Genomic DNA, 14,906 nt, shown 5'->3' with positions numbered 1-14,906 from the left:
AACGTTGCCTTGCCAGCTCCTTTATCTGACTTTCAGATTCCAGGACTTTAGCTTTTAACTCTTTCCTCAACGTTATGTTGTTACATTCCTTCTCCCTAAGACGTACTTTCAGTTCATCATTTTTCTTTGTCAGTTGGTTTTTCTCGTCTATTGCCCAGCGCTTTCCCGCTTTATACTCCTCATTTTGTCTTTGACACTTTTTAAGTTCAGCCTGTAGTTTCTCTTTTTCTTCTTCCACACTTTTAACTTTCTGTTGACGGCAGTACACCTCCCCAGGTAGTGTAAGAAGCTCGTCTATCCTTCTTTCAAGGAAGTCATTACGATGAATGTACTTCTCATTGTTCTGAATCTCAGTCTGAAGCTGCTCATTTTGTTTCTGCAGTTCTTTAAGTGTTTCATTTTTTTCCTCAGTCGTCTTGCTTAGCTTCATCTTGAGTTCTTGTTTTTCCTGCTCATTTTTGATTTTAAGGACAACCAGAGATTCCACCTCCTTTTCTTTCTTGTCCCGCATCGTTTTTTCAGTGGCACACTTATTTTCAAGGTGTTTGATTGCCTTATGAAGAGCCCGAATTTTTGCCTCATATTTGTTTGTGAGATCTACATTCTGTGACTCTGCGGACCTTAGCTGGGATTTGGTTTCCAGCAAAACATTTTCCATTTTTTCCATCTTTTCATCTTTGGATTCCTCTGTCATCTTCGCAACCAGTTCCTGTTCTTCTTTCAAAGATGCCTCAAGACTTGAAATCTTACAATTCTTTTCATCGATTTCCTCAAGCTGAAGTTTTTCAGCTTGTTTGTAATTTTCTATCTCATATCTGAGCACCTGCATTTCTTTGGACTCCTCTTTCATCTTCGCAACCAGTTCCTGCTCTTCTTTCAAAGATGCCTCAAGACTTGAAATCTTAAAATTCTTTTCATCGATTTCCTCCAACTGAAGCTTTTCAGCTTGTTTGTACTTTTCTATCTCATTTCTGAGCACCTGCATTTCTTTGGACTCCTCTTTCATCTTTGCAACCAGTCCCTGCTCTTCTTTCAAAGATGCCTCAAGACTTGAAATCCTACAATTCTTTTCTTGGATTTCCTCAAGCTGAAGTTTTTCAGCTTGTTTGTAATTTTCTATCTCATTTCTGAGCATCTGCATATCAAAGTAGCTTAGGGAGCTCATTTTGAAATGAATGTATTTAGTTTAGTTTATACGACGTGTTATTCTGTGTTTGAAAAATGATCTACTCAATGAGACAGTGTTCGCAAGTGGAAACTGTTAGTTCAGAACTATAGCGATCTATGGGTTCAAGGTATGTACTCGAGGGATATTTATAGGCTCTGACTCCGCCCCCAGAACTGTCTTCAAAGGAGTTCAAGTGACGTTATCGCCGAACGTCGTGACATTCAAAGGACAGTCTATTATGATGTCATTTTGTACCAGAATGGGTTCAATTTGATATTGTGTCTTTGCAAGTTTGTTCAACTTGCATTGCGATTTCTTTTTTTAGCAGACTTTAGCGATCCTTCTACTTGGGCTGTCTTCAAGTTTAAGGTATCTGTCGTTTCCCACCGTATCCCGCCCCGATCGATCCATTTATGTACGAGCCCATCCGCCCCCGGATCCGTTCATCGGGGCTCATCGCTACTGTTGTAGTCACTTGTCCGGAGCTAACAACAGCTGTTGAGCTGACTATTAAGCTAACATTATGCCCGCTAGTGTTACGTGTCCTACAAGTCACACTTTTTCTGTGATAAACAGTTGAATTAAATTCTTACAGCGTATGAGAGGTTGGCAGCGTCAAAACATTAGCAATAGGTGACAATAACGAGTGCTGGAGGATTTATTTAGTTATTTATTTAGATCCATTTCTTCAGTATAAGAAGCCATACTATCAGAACACCGCAATACAGATACAACTAATAGGCTACTTATTCTGCAGAAAAACTTTCACCATTTGTGCTTAAGAGTATATGAATTTATATGACTACTGCTTATGTTGAAGATTAAGCTCAGTTTTAATATTTCATGTCATTCTATAATGATCATAGCGTATGCAGAGATGACACATATTTGTCCATTTTAATATTCAGCTGAGCATGAATGGAATGTCAGAGTGGTGTCTGACAGTATATATGTATGTTATTATAATGAACACAGTGTATATATGTATGAATGTTTGATTCAAAGATAAGATTAGACATTTAAAATAAATGAATAACAAACAAAAATCTAGCAGGTTGAGCACTGTGTGAAGCAGGAAACATTCAAGCAGATGAAAAATATATTAAATGAAAATACTGAGCTTATCGTTGATCAGCTTGGATTGTGTAGATCACAAATCTTTTGGTCTGAATCTTTTTTTATTTAATTTTTATAATATCCATCGTGACTCTCTTTTTCATCAGTGGAACTCTGTCCCAGTCTGCTCCACCACCGGAAGATTCTCCGCTGTCCACGATGTCTTCACTGTGGATGCCAGTGAACACAAGAAAACTAGCAAATATCATTCAACATTGATAGTGCCCACACAGCTGTGCAAGTTATTCATGTCATGAGCAATAGTGCACCCCTGTAAAATTTACAATTGCTTTGCTTTTGAAGTGTGCTTTGATAAACCCAGATTGTCCTCCTCTCCTTTTTAGACTAGGTCTCACACCATCTGTGAGTTCAGGCTCAGGTAAGTTGGGACACTTTAGTTATCAATCTTGAGGAAAAGGCTGCATCACATTGATCTAAATTTTTTAAAGTAAAGAACAAGTTATTAGCAGAAAGAGCAACATGCTCAGCATTTTTTTTTACAGTCTTTTAATCACATGGAGCCAGTTGACCAAATCACTATCATTAAAAATGTGGTATTATTCAATAAAGATAGTGGAAAATCACACCTCCACTCCATAACCCCAGACAAAAAGCAAACTGGTTATTGTGCAGTTTACTGTGCAGACTCAGTACAGAGCATCATCATGTATCCCAAATCCAGAATAGATTTATAGTCTGTGACATCATTGAAGTTGCAACTATCCTGTTTATGCCATGTTTAGAATGAACTGAATCCTGTCAATCGCTACTATTCATATCAATAAATATGTTCTTCAGAACATGCATTGATATTTGCTGTTGGAAAGCACACACAGCCTCCATAAAATCCATGTCAACTTATTTAGTAAAAATATAACTGCATTATCAAAATAGTTTCCACGTTTGCGATGTTTCAGTTCAAAAGTGTTTTAAATCTGCATCAGTGATTTATGTCATTAAATTACCTCGTGATCTTCTTTCTACCGCAGCAACTTAATGTAGCCAGATGGGCTACTCGCCTTCCGTTTTTTTCTTCTCTCATTCTCTCTCGCTCGCTCTACCACCCTCGCTCTCTTTCCGCTGCACTCGCTCCTTGTATCAGGTGATTGGGTTAATTGGGAACCCACCCACATCAGCAAGAGCCGATTATATGACAGCTACAGCGCAGCAGTCTGTTTAATTCTGCCATTGCGGAGAGAGGTGTTCGTGTATAGTGCCTCCGGTCCTGGGGGTTTCACTGCTGTACTCACCCCTCCATGACAAATTGCCCAACCTAAATTGGAAGAGTGAACTGCCTTCTCAGCTGCTGTTGTGAACTCCTCCTTGGTGGAGTCTGCTGTCTTGTCTTGTCTTGTTTTTATTAAGTAGGCTTACCTTGTTTTGGGTTCGCCTGGTGTTCTATTTTACCCTGGACTGTTGCTCGTACCCACGCTTCTGTGATCGGGCTGAAGTGATTCTCTGCCCGAGTGTCGTGCTGGGACTCTAAATCGCCTGGGTGGCCGGTCTCAGCCGGTGGGGAGCCAGACCGGCCTACGCCTGAGAATAATTATTACCAGCACGAGTGGTAGTTTGACCCGTGGGGAATAAGCCTTTTGTGTGTTTGTGTGTGTGTGTGTGTGTGTGTGTGTGTGTGTGTGTGTGTGTGTGTGTGTGTGTGTGTGTGTGTGTGTGTGTGTGTGTGTGAGAGAGTGAGTGAGTGAGTGTGAGATTTCTTTTATTAAAGTGTGTTTTAGTCTTTTTATGATTTGTAGCGAGCCTGACGCTCAGTGTCCTCTTATTCTTTTAACATATTTTTCTGTGTTTAATTCAGTGAAGGAGGACGAGCCAGTGGCCCTGGGACCTCAGGTGGTGGGTCGTTTTCACACTTTCTTTTGTACAGCACTGGGTGGTCTGCAGTGATTCTTTTTGTGTGATTTCCTTTTGGTTCCACGGCTGCTGGTAAGTCCCAGTTCCACGATGGTTTTATTTTTACTGTAGGACACTGTCAATAATGATGCTACATCTTGACCTTTAATATTTTATTTATAAAATATTATTTATAATATTTTATTCATTTCTATAAATAAAACTGTTTTAATATTGGAAGCCAACCTGCCTCAGTGTGCATCCTTGAATCTATGCGGTCTTCTTTTATTCCTTTTATCTATTTTTCTTAAATATATTTCCTGGGGGTGCAATTCCCCTGGGTGGCGTTGTCAATTTATTTTGTTCATAACCCCGCCGACCACTTGGTCACATTAAGTCTTGCGATTCATGACAAGCCACGCTGTTAAAGCATCTCAAGGAGAGAACATTTGAGGACAACTTGTTTGCATTGGAGCCAGGCACCAGAGGGCGATAGAGACGTTTTCTACTGTCTTTGATCCGGCACCAGTTACTACTACTTACGTCAAAAGAAAAACAGTGCGTCAACGAGTACTTCCGGTGTCGTGACCCCTCCTCTCACGTGTGCACGGAGGAAAAGTATAGAAGAAGCTGCTTTTACAGAGCTCAAATAAACTCGCTCGTTGTTTCCTGCTCAGAACTAAAGAAAGAAAAGGAGTGTTTGAGCGCAGTAGGGAAAAAAACCCTCTTTCGCCATGGCTCTGTACCTGAAAGCAGCAGAGATCACGGAGAAGGTCGAGGGTAAACAGGGGGCTTTGAAAACTCTGGTTTACGACAGTCAATTCAAGAACATCAAACAGCTGTTCGCTCTGGTTTGTGAGACCCAGAAGTTTTCCTCCGTCCTGCAGGAGATCATCGAGTCCACCAAGCTACTCAGGCATACCAAGCTAAAGATGCCCCTGGCTAAGGTGCTCGTGTACGACCTGTTGATAGGCCAGGGGCTGAAGTGTGGCGGATCCTGGAAGGCCATGATGATGAAGCATCGCTCCAGACTGCAGGCGGAGTTGGCTCGCATGAAGGTGAAGCAGAAGGTAAGCAGGAATGAAGACCTGCTTCCTTGCAGTGTCAAGCACCCCGCTGGAGACCAGTTGCCCAGATATGTACGTGTGAACACTCTGAAGACCACTGTGGAGGATGTTGTGGACTACCTGAAGAGGGATGGCTTCTCCTACCTGGGGAAGGCTTCCAGGCTGGAAGACTTATCCCTGAAAGACAGATACTTTTTGAGTGACCTGCACCTGCCAGAGCTGCTGGTCTTCTCTCCTAAAACTGACTTCCATGACCACTTCCTGTACAAAGCAGGCCACATAGTTCTGCAGGACAAAGCCAGCTGCCTCCCCGCTCATCTCCTTAGTCCTCCACCTGGTAGCCACATCATTGATGCCTGTGCCGCACCTGGCAACAAAACCAGCCAGCTGGCAGCCATCATGAAGAACAAGGGCAGGCTGTTTGCTTTTGATTTGGATGGAAAGCGCTTGGCCACCATGTCAACGCTCCTGCTCCGTGCAGGGGTCACCTGTCAGCAGCTGGCCAACCAGGACTTCCTGAAGGTGGACCCCGACAACCCGCAGTATAAGGATGTTGAGTACATCCTGCTCGATCCCTCCTGCAGTGGTTCAGGTAGAGTGACCAGTTATCCCTGTGTTTGTATGACTGCAGTAGGGTTCTTTATAACATCTGTGCATATGTATCTTCAATTTATGACACTTTAGTTTACTTTGAATGCAAAATGTATCATATTTATTTCATTTTTAAACATTGAATTTGTTGTTTATGTAACAAACCTTAGTCACAGATGTGGGTGTCCAGAGTAGAAACTGGAATAGAAACCCGTTTAGGCATCACCGATCCATCCTTCCTCTCTCAAGTTCAAGCAAATACTGCAAAACTTTGCTGCGTTTCACAAGTATAAGCAAGAATCAGAGTCCCAGTGTGCAAATAAAGAAACAAACAGCTTAATTATAGTAAAAAAAACAACAACAACCAAAAAAGCATTGTAACCTGTGTGTGACGGGGTTCAGGTATGGTGTGCCTCCAGGACAACACCTCTGCTGACCAGGAGAAGGAGCAGGCTCGTCTGGCCTCTTTGGCCTCCTTCCAGCTGCGCTGCCTTAACCACGCTCTCAGGTTTCCCAGCCTGAAGCGCCTGGTCTACTCCACCTGCTCCATCCACAAACAGGAGAATGAGGAAGTGGTAGCTGCCTGTCTGCAGCAGAACCCCGGCTTCAGGTAGCAACAGTCTGAAGACATTCAGACTGTTTATTTATCATTTTAAAGCATTCTATTCTCATTTAGCTCTCTAGACGATGAAACCTGGAGATTTTTTTTTTTTTTTTTCTGTGATCTCTCCACCTTGACACACATGCATGTTATAGTAGCAGTACTGCATTGTAGTGTTGTCAATAAAATTGGACATTACAGGTGTGTGAGACCATTTTCAGGACTATGCAATGACACTGACGGCACAAGATTTAAGATTTTCATTAAATGAGGACTGACAAAGTGCAGTTAGCGACAGTGAAATAATTTCAAATATCCATAATACATATGTAATGGGGGGTGTTACAGTTTTGTTTGTAAGTGTAGAGATGCAGGCTGAGGTAGCTTTTACTAACTCAAATCATGTTTAAAAAAATGCAACAAACGTTCAGGTGTTCAGTGTTGGGGTTTTGCTCCCTGAGGTATGTTATTTATGCCAAACTGGTTGTTAGAAGTTTTATTCAAATCCTTTCGTGTCTCCCCGTCCAGACTGGTTCCTCTGTTGGCTGAGTGGCCTGAGCGAGGCCTGGAGCCCCTCCCACAGTGTCTGCGTGCCAGCACTGCCAAAACCCTCACGCACGGCTTCTTCGTGGCCCTGCTGGAGAAACACAGCGAGCCTGGAAATACAAAGCAGGAACTGGCTGTTCAGATAAGGTGAATACTTGAGTGTCATGTAAACTTACAAAAATAACCTTAACACCAGCTGTTACATTGAGTTATGGCCATGCAGGTCTGCGCACACATCTGTATGGTTAGCTAACAGTGTGTTTAGCTAAATAGTTTTTAGTTGTGTCTGTTATATTTGACTTTCTGTATTTGTTCCCTGTCTGCTCATAAAAACATTGAATTTGTCAGTAATTTTTTTTCTTTTAGTTTAATTCTGTAACACTGTCTAGATCTGTTCAAATCTTTGTTTTGGGATAAAACATGATTACCTGATCAAAGTGGCTATGCAACTTATTATTTTAATGTTTCTCTCAACAGTAGTACTGCGGAAGTTTCCTGTAGTGTTTTTAGATGAGTAGGTTGACTCTTGCTCTTTACTCCGTCACAGCGGCCCAGAGGTGAAACCAAGCAATCTGCCTTCCTCTGAGAAGAGACCTGCAGCTTCAGAAGAAGACTGTGAAGCTTCAGAGACAGAGGACAGACCAACACCTGTAGGAGGACAGACTGGCAGCAAACCCAACAATAAGAAGAGGAGGAAGAGGAAGAAAAAAAAGAAGGGGGCAGAAACTGCAGAGTGAAATTTAAAATTGGACTGCTGCACAGTTCGTCTGGATGAACAGTGCTGTTGATTTCTAACTGAGATGTAACTGAAAAGTAAAGATACTTTTTATTTTTACTGCGTCTCATCTGTGTGTTATTGGTGTTGCTTGTTTTCGAGATATGTTTTCAGGTATTTTAGTCCCCTCCTGAATTATCCAGCAGGGGGCAGCAATCAGCAGCCAGCCTGCCTGTAGAGTGATTTTTATTTCCGGTAAAACAGCGTCAGCTATTGGTGGAAACAGTGGTGTGTTTTGTAACTGTTACCAAACTCTTTTGTAACTGATAAATGTTTCAATTTGACGGCGATAAGCGGTGACCTGCAGTGCTGCGTGCCGGCTTTGAGTCCAGCAGGTCTTTTGGCGTACACGGAGTAAGTCACTTGAACACGAATGTATTAGTACCGGTTAATGCACGACACCGCTCCCAGCAAGGACACTTATTAAAGTTTTCCTCTTTCTTTTATTTACAACTGGGGAAAAAGTAAGACAGCAGGCCGCCTCCAGCAGCTTCTCCCTCGGCCCTGACAGCAGAATGTCCTCGTTACCCAAAGTGACACTGTCCGGAGGTTTGGAGATCTGCCGGGTCCTGAACGGGATGTGGCAGGTGTCCGGGGCGCACGGAGCGGTGGATAAAGTCAGGGCAGGTGAACAGTAAACCCCGGGTAGCTATAACGTAAAAAAAATAGCTAGGTGTCTTGATTTTTATTTTATTTTCGTATGCTTCATTCATTCAGTGAATTTATTAGGTACAGTTACAGTGCAGTTTAATACAATAATCCTACAATAAATGAAGCCCTCATGTAGAGTTGTACTGTTGGTCTATTTTAATTGTTCTGGGATAAATAAACAATAATAGCTAAAACGTATCTGGGCAAACTAAGGATGATAATTAAAGCTGGACTGATACACTAGAAATGATTCACACTACTCTAAGCTCCACCACGCGTCGCCTTATCTGTGCTACTTTCCTCCTTTTCTCTGCTTTCCTCTTTCCTTTCATGTCTGTAGTTGAGGCCATGCAGGAGTATGTAGATGCTGGTTTCACCACATTCGACATGGCAGACATTTACGGGCCTGCAGAGGAAATCTTTGGACAGTTTAACAGCCAGGTAAGTGTGTATATACTGAATTCAGTATTACTTACACATCGCCAAATCACCACAGCAGTTACTTCAAACCACTTTATATTGTAAGGTAAAGGCTCTAAAATATTAGAAAGAAACCCCAAGAATAAAATGACCCCGTATGAGGGACCACTTGGTGAGAGTGTGAAGGAAATCTCCCTTTGAACTGGAAGAAACTGCAGACAGAACCAGACTTTTTTGGGGTGAGGGGAAGACCATACAGTATAATAAACACCCTACAATATCAGAAAGAAACCCCAGCAATTACACAATCCCTTATGAGCAACCGCTTGACAACAATGAGAAGAAAAAAGCCATTTTAATTTGAAGAAACCTCAGTTTTGCCAACCATTTGCCAGCTTTATTCAATGTGCTGGAAGATATCAATACAGGTAAATTAAACTTGAGTGAGGAGGGATGGGGGACTCTTACTACTGTGATGTTTAAAATCTGATGTCTACACGGTTGCAGTTGGAGTGATGTACCGCAGCGTGTTTGTATGTGTGATATTAACAAGGAAAAGATGAACTACAGAGAGCAGAAAGGGTAGAGCAGGGTTCCTGATTTAGAGACAGAAACCTGTGTAATTTTCTGTCATATGCTGAGAATGACTTATTTGACAGTAAATAACGACCTTGCCTTGGGAGATCTTGACAGGACCTTGCCAAGTATTTTGTAGGAAAACACAATTACATCAGAATTTAAAGACAAGAGATAAAATAAACCTGTATTAGTCCCGCACGTGGGAAAAGTTTTGTGTCACAGCAGAAAGTGGTGATATTTTTTTGGCATTGGTTATTCACAGAGGTGCAGATACTTGGTGTGCACTTTAAGACACTCCCACACTCACCAGTGCCAGTGTGTGCACTTAGGTCAGTTGATGCAATATCAGCTGATGTGTTGTGGCAGTCTGATGGTATCAGCCTTTGTCAGCCGTTCACCTGGAATAATGTGCAGATGATCGGAAACCCCATATAAAGAAAACCCATCCACATATACTATTTAACTCTTCCACCCTTAATTCAGAATTAGTGTGTTCAGTCTAGCTGTTAAATGTAACCCCGCTCAGTCACTGGTGTTTTTTCAACTTTTATCTTTGTTTGATCTTTAGCTGAAGTCCAGATCCTCTGGGAGTCTCAGCCCAGCTCTGCAGGGTTTGACTAAATATGTACCAAGACCTGGACTGATGGAGCGCAAGGTGAGCCACTCAGCAATGCTCAGTCTGCTGTGCTTTTAACAGTGAGACCGGTTTTATCCACTAGAGAGCAGTGCATGTCTTTATTAAGAATCAAATCATAACCTCGCCAGTATTTCTTTTCTGTCTTTATCTCTACGAATGGCTTGAAATAGATACTGTTAGGTTTGATTCTAGTATCAGTCCATAAAATCCAGCACTCAGCTTTGACATTTTTTGATGTTTCTGGGAGAAGAAATCAGCTGAACTCTCTCTGTTCTTGCAGGTGGTGGAGAAGGCGTTGCAGCGGTCCATGACTCGAATGCAGGTGGACACCCTGGACTGTGTTCAGTTTCACTGGTGGGACTATGGGGACAAGAGATATCTGGAGGCACTGGGTCACCTCTCTGACCTGCAGCAGGAAGGAGTCATACGTATGTGCGCTGTACTACTAAATGCACAATTTATAAATGAACGGACAACATATAATTATAATATAAACTCATAAGATTTTAAGAGTGACAAAAATGAATGACAAAAAATTGCTTTGCACTCTGGGAGAAACTGAGGAGAACAACATAAATGTATATAAACACAAGAATTAGACTCTTTTGGTGGCTAATCATGGTTTAATATCAGCGTGCACTTTGATATAGATAGAAAAACACATACACACAGATTTGGTTTTGACTCTTAACAACAAATCTTGACTAATGTGTGTTGTTATTGCATTGCATTAAATCTTGACTACAGTACCAGAGGTGTGCTGGTTCCCAGACACACAAGTTAAGAATCTGACTATTTTTTCCTCAGGTGAGCTCGCCCTCACTAACTTTGACACACAGAGGTTGGAAGAGATCACCAGCAAAGGCATCCGCATTTCCAGCAACCAGGTAACACATCCCTCTACGTGTGAGAACACTGCTCCATCACATTTAGGATAGTCTTCCTCTTCTCTTTGTGTTTAATGTGGCCGTCTGTGCAGGTTCAGTACTCGGTGATTGACCAGCGACCAGCAGCCAGGATGGAGCAGTTCTGTGTCGCCAACAACATTAAGCTCCTCACTTACGGCACGCTCGGTGAGATATAACTCCTTTATTTGCATGCAGTCATCTTACATTAGCAATATTCGACTTCAGTCTCTCTTCAGTAGACGTTACTTCATCTCTAGTCGTGCGAGTTGTGCATTAATATTGTTGTGTGGGACTGTAAAATGGTGGGTTTCTGAGATGGAGTCAGATGACATGACGACACATCCTCTTTCTCTCTCCCTTGCTTTCATTTTTTCCCCTCCCACCTTCTATTTTCTTCTAACTTTCCCTCCCCTCTGCATCCCATCCTCCTCCTAACCACTATGGTCTCCATGTATGCCTCTTTTCCTCCATCACTTCTCCCCTCCCTTCATCTTTTCCCTACTGTTTCTTACTTATCTCCATCCTTCCGCCCCATCTGTCCTCCCTCTTCTCCCCTCTCTCCACCCTGACACTTTTAACTCCTTCATCCGCCCCCCCTACATTTCACTTGCATCCATTTTTTCTTGGTGCAGCTGGCGGTCTGCTCTCTGAACGCTATCTCAGAAAGGTGGAGCCTATATCTAGGGTGGAGCTCTACACCGCCTCCCTTTCCAAGTACAAGAACATGATCAACACTTGGGGTGGCTGGAGTCTTTTCCAAGATCTCCTCGGCACCTTGGAGACGGTAGCCAAGAGACGTAACTCCTCAATAGCCAGCGTGGCGATGCGTTACGTGCTGGACCGGCCTGCAGTGGGTGGAGTCATTGTGGGTTGCCGGCTAGGCGTCGCAGGGGCGGGGCAGCACATCAGTGACAGCCTGCGAAGCTGCAGCTCTGACCTGCAGCTGACGGCTGAAGATCTCTCCGCCATCGAAGCAGTGACACAACGCTCCAGGGACCTCATGGCGATCATCGGGGACTGTGGGGACGAGTACAGGAACTAAAGAGGGCGGGGGGGACTGACTAACTGGATGTGACAGATCACTGCAGAGGAGGAGGAAATACGAGGGAATAGAAAGATCTCCCACAGCACATGGAAAAGAAAAAAAAAAGCAATATTTTTTGGTGTTTTTAATGAATTTTTTCTTTGACTTTTAAAACCCTCCACCCCCCAAAAAGCAACCTAAGAACCCCTTTATTTGGAATAATGTGTTTTAAGAAGCTTCTCCTTGAATGCAGTCGCACTGAGATACTCAGTTATACATTCAAGTGTCAAGTGTGTCCTTAAGCCTTAAACATTCAGAGAAATTTCTCTTTTTGTATCTCCTTAAAATAAATGTATTTTTCCATTAGCTTTAGTAAATTAAAATAAAGCTAAAGTTGCATCTTGCAATGAACATAGGACCAAAATATATGAATGTATGTAACATATTCTATTTACTCACAGGGTGTGGTGTTCAGTGATGTGTAAGGATGTAGGGTAACCTGGAGCACTGTTGTACTAAATGAATTTAAGACAAAAGCATGTTATTAATCAACGAGCTCTATCATTTGGACTTTATAATAAAAGATAAATACTTATTGCAAATTTAGCAGTGGAAGACGTAACCAGGTGATGGATAACTCTGTTATTTCTTGTCAACAAAATTCATACAACTCCCGATTTTCATCAGAAATGTATGGGGAATTATGCTTACGTGTATGCACATTTTCTTTTTTCAAAATATTTTGAACGATGCTTTTGTCATGTACCTGGAAAGACTAATGACAGGGAAGACGAATACGGGAGTGCGATAATGTTATTTAATGTTTTCATCTTTTCGGTTGACTTTCTCATTTCTCTTCTTACTAAATGATCTTTTTTTCTTTCGGATGTCTATCATGTTCACGAATGTCAATGTGAAGCAATAAAAAATAAGGTAAAAAAGACAGAGTGTGCTGCTTTTGTATGAAGGATGATGAAATTCTGTGTTTGTGGTGTTTGAAGAGTTAGGGCATAATTATTGTAAAATCCCTGTGAATAATCTGTGTGTGCGCTGCATGACTGAATTTTATTTTGCATGTATTTCGCATGTGTGTTTTGAAGGTGCTCTAGAAGCAGCAATCTAATGTGACAGGAGGCGACCGCCTGTGGTCAACAGTACGACAGCGTTCCAGAGAGAAACAGCCAGCCTGTGTGCAGCCACAGCACCTACAGTGTGTGGAGAGTGTAAACATACAGCCACATACTGTACTTGCACGCACGCAGTCTGTCAGTGCGTTTCACTTTGCTCCCTCACACACCCCCAGGTGACACACTCTGTCCATCTCAAACACCAGACAGAGTCGTGCGGCGCTATGGGAGGCCAAAGGTGATGAGGTCCTGAAATTCAGTGTAGGATTGAAGTCAGGTACGAGGACGGGGAGGATCTTATTGTCTTATTAACACCAAAGCAAAACTTGCATTCAGTGTTTGTGGGTTCAAGAACTCTTTATCCAAAAATAACACTTATTTATGTACTCGATTAATATTACACTGATCACAGATGTCTTCTTCAGGCATTTTAATTTTGAATCTATAGGTTAGGATACAATAAAGTGTTGGTATAAATAGGCAGTGTGTTGGAAATCACTTAAACTCAGTATTTATTTGAATAATACAGAAAGAATGTATATTATACATTTTTGTGTGTTTTTGAACTTTGAATTTTGAAAATTCAAAGAAAAAACTTTTGAAAACTCATTTTAAATATGATGTAAGCAAGAAGTGTGGACATGGTCATGTTCAGATTTTGAGATGTTGATTTTTTTTTTTTGTGTCCCGTTTGGATCTTTAGCCATCAGAATTGTTGTCTTAAGGCCAAGAAAGATGCCAAGCGGATTTATTTTACCAAGTGGATCATCATGGCCTTGCCATATTGGTCCATTTGATTGACCTTTATTATAATTATGTATTTATTTTATTTTCGGTTGCTACAAACGGGACAGACATGACTGGGGGATAGGACAGGGAGAAAGAATGAAAGAAAGAGAGGGAAAGAAAGAAAACCAGAGGGGAGAAGAGACGGTGAGAAGGGGGGGAAGAAAGAAAGAAAAACAAACAAAACACCTGGATCACCTGTATGGAGGGAAAAAAACAGAAGAGAAAGCAAACAACAAAGAGCAACATAATAAAAAAAGCACTATCACAATAAACTAGCTAGCAGTAGATAACAGTAGATACTAAATATTAAACGATATTGTGCAGCATGACAGCGCACAATGTGCTTTGAGGCAGCAGCCAAGAAAGGTGTAGTCCGCGTCTGTGAACACCCGTGTGCACACCTGTGTGGATCAGCATGCTTGTATTCCAAAGGTTTCTCCATGTAACGATCTGCTAGGGAGTGTGGGGAGCCATAGCCCCGTCCCCCAGGGTATGAAGCAGGTATGGAGGAGATCCAGGCTCCAGATATCCAGAGGCCCCAGAGTACAAGGACCCGAGGAGGACCACCAAAAGGGGGGGAACCGTGCCACCCTCCTGGGAAAAGCTGAGTAGAGCCCCAAACGAGAGGTCACCCAGCAGCTATGGAGCAGAGGTCAGAGGGGGTTGCAGTGGCGTGCCCGTGGGCTCTGCCAGCAGCAGCAGCCATCATTGAGATGGGTTTTTTTTCAAGAAGGCTAAATTAAATCTTTGTTGTCTGCGTGTCATCCAGTGTTAATGCTCAGCTGATGCTTAATCTTTCTTACAATCTAAATTTCATAGTTTAATGACTTTATTACAGTTATGGGTAAATCTGAATTAAGTTTATAAAAAACGTACTTCTATATGTTATATAAGCATCTAACAATATCTCATGCAACAAAAAAAACCCCAAATGTTTGACAGCTGCACTCTGATAGTTCCTTTATGCTGTGGGCTGCATTTTTCTGCCATGGTTTAGGTCCACTTAGAGGATAAACTCACCACAAATCAACAACCCCATGATAGGAGTGCTCTCTTCACCCT

General features: G+C 42.2%; 2 protein-coding genes across 3 annotated transcripts; both read left to right on the top strand.

Moving 5' to 3' along the window:
* Positions 1-4,686: 4,686 nt before the first annotated feature.
* On the top strand, positions 4,687-7,769 carry nsun5 (NOP2/Sun RNA methyltransferase 5). Its single transcript, XM_026153282.2, has 4 exons — positions 4,687-5,788; positions 6,190-6,397; positions 6,917-7,081; positions 7,482-7,769. Exons 1-4 carry the CDS (start codon positions 4,864-4,866, stop codon positions 7,669-7,671), a joined length of 1,488 nt encoding a protein of 495 aa, XP_026009067.2. The 5' UTR covers positions 4,687-4,863; the 3' UTR covers positions 7,672-7,769.
* Positions 7,770-7,908: 139 nt separating this feature from the next.
* LOC113012875 (uncharacterized) lies at positions 7,909-12,899 on the top strand. Of its 2 annotated transcripts, XM_026153284.2 has the most exons (8): positions 7,909-8,063; positions 8,175-8,336; positions 8,701-8,801; positions 9,928-10,014; positions 10,277-10,424; positions 10,804-10,883; positions 10,976-11,069; positions 11,537-12,899. In XM_026153284.2, exons 2-8 carry the CDS (start codon positions 8,225-8,227, stop codon positions 11,944-11,946), a joined length of 1,032 nt encoding a protein of 343 aa, XP_026009069.1. In that variant the 5' UTR covers positions 7,909-8,063; positions 8,175-8,224; the 3' UTR covers positions 11,947-12,899. The 2 variants fall into 2 exon arrangements, with proteins under 2 accessions (XP_026009069.1, XP_080151110.1); XM_080294984.1 differs by lacking the exon at positions 7,909-8,063 and having other exon boundaries at positions 8,246-8,354.
* The last annotated feature ends 2,007 nt before the right edge of the window (positions 12,900-14,906 follow it).

The sequence above is a fragment of the Astatotilapia calliptera genome, chromosome 20 (genome assembly GCF_964374335.1).
Source record: "Astatotilapia calliptera chromosome 20, fAstCal68.1, whole genome shotgun sequence".
NCBI classification, from domain to species: Eukaryota; Metazoa; Chordata; class Actinopteri; order Cichliformes; family Cichlidae; genus Astatotilapia; species Astatotilapia calliptera.
This window is presented reverse-complemented; position numbering and strand designations above follow the sequence as displayed.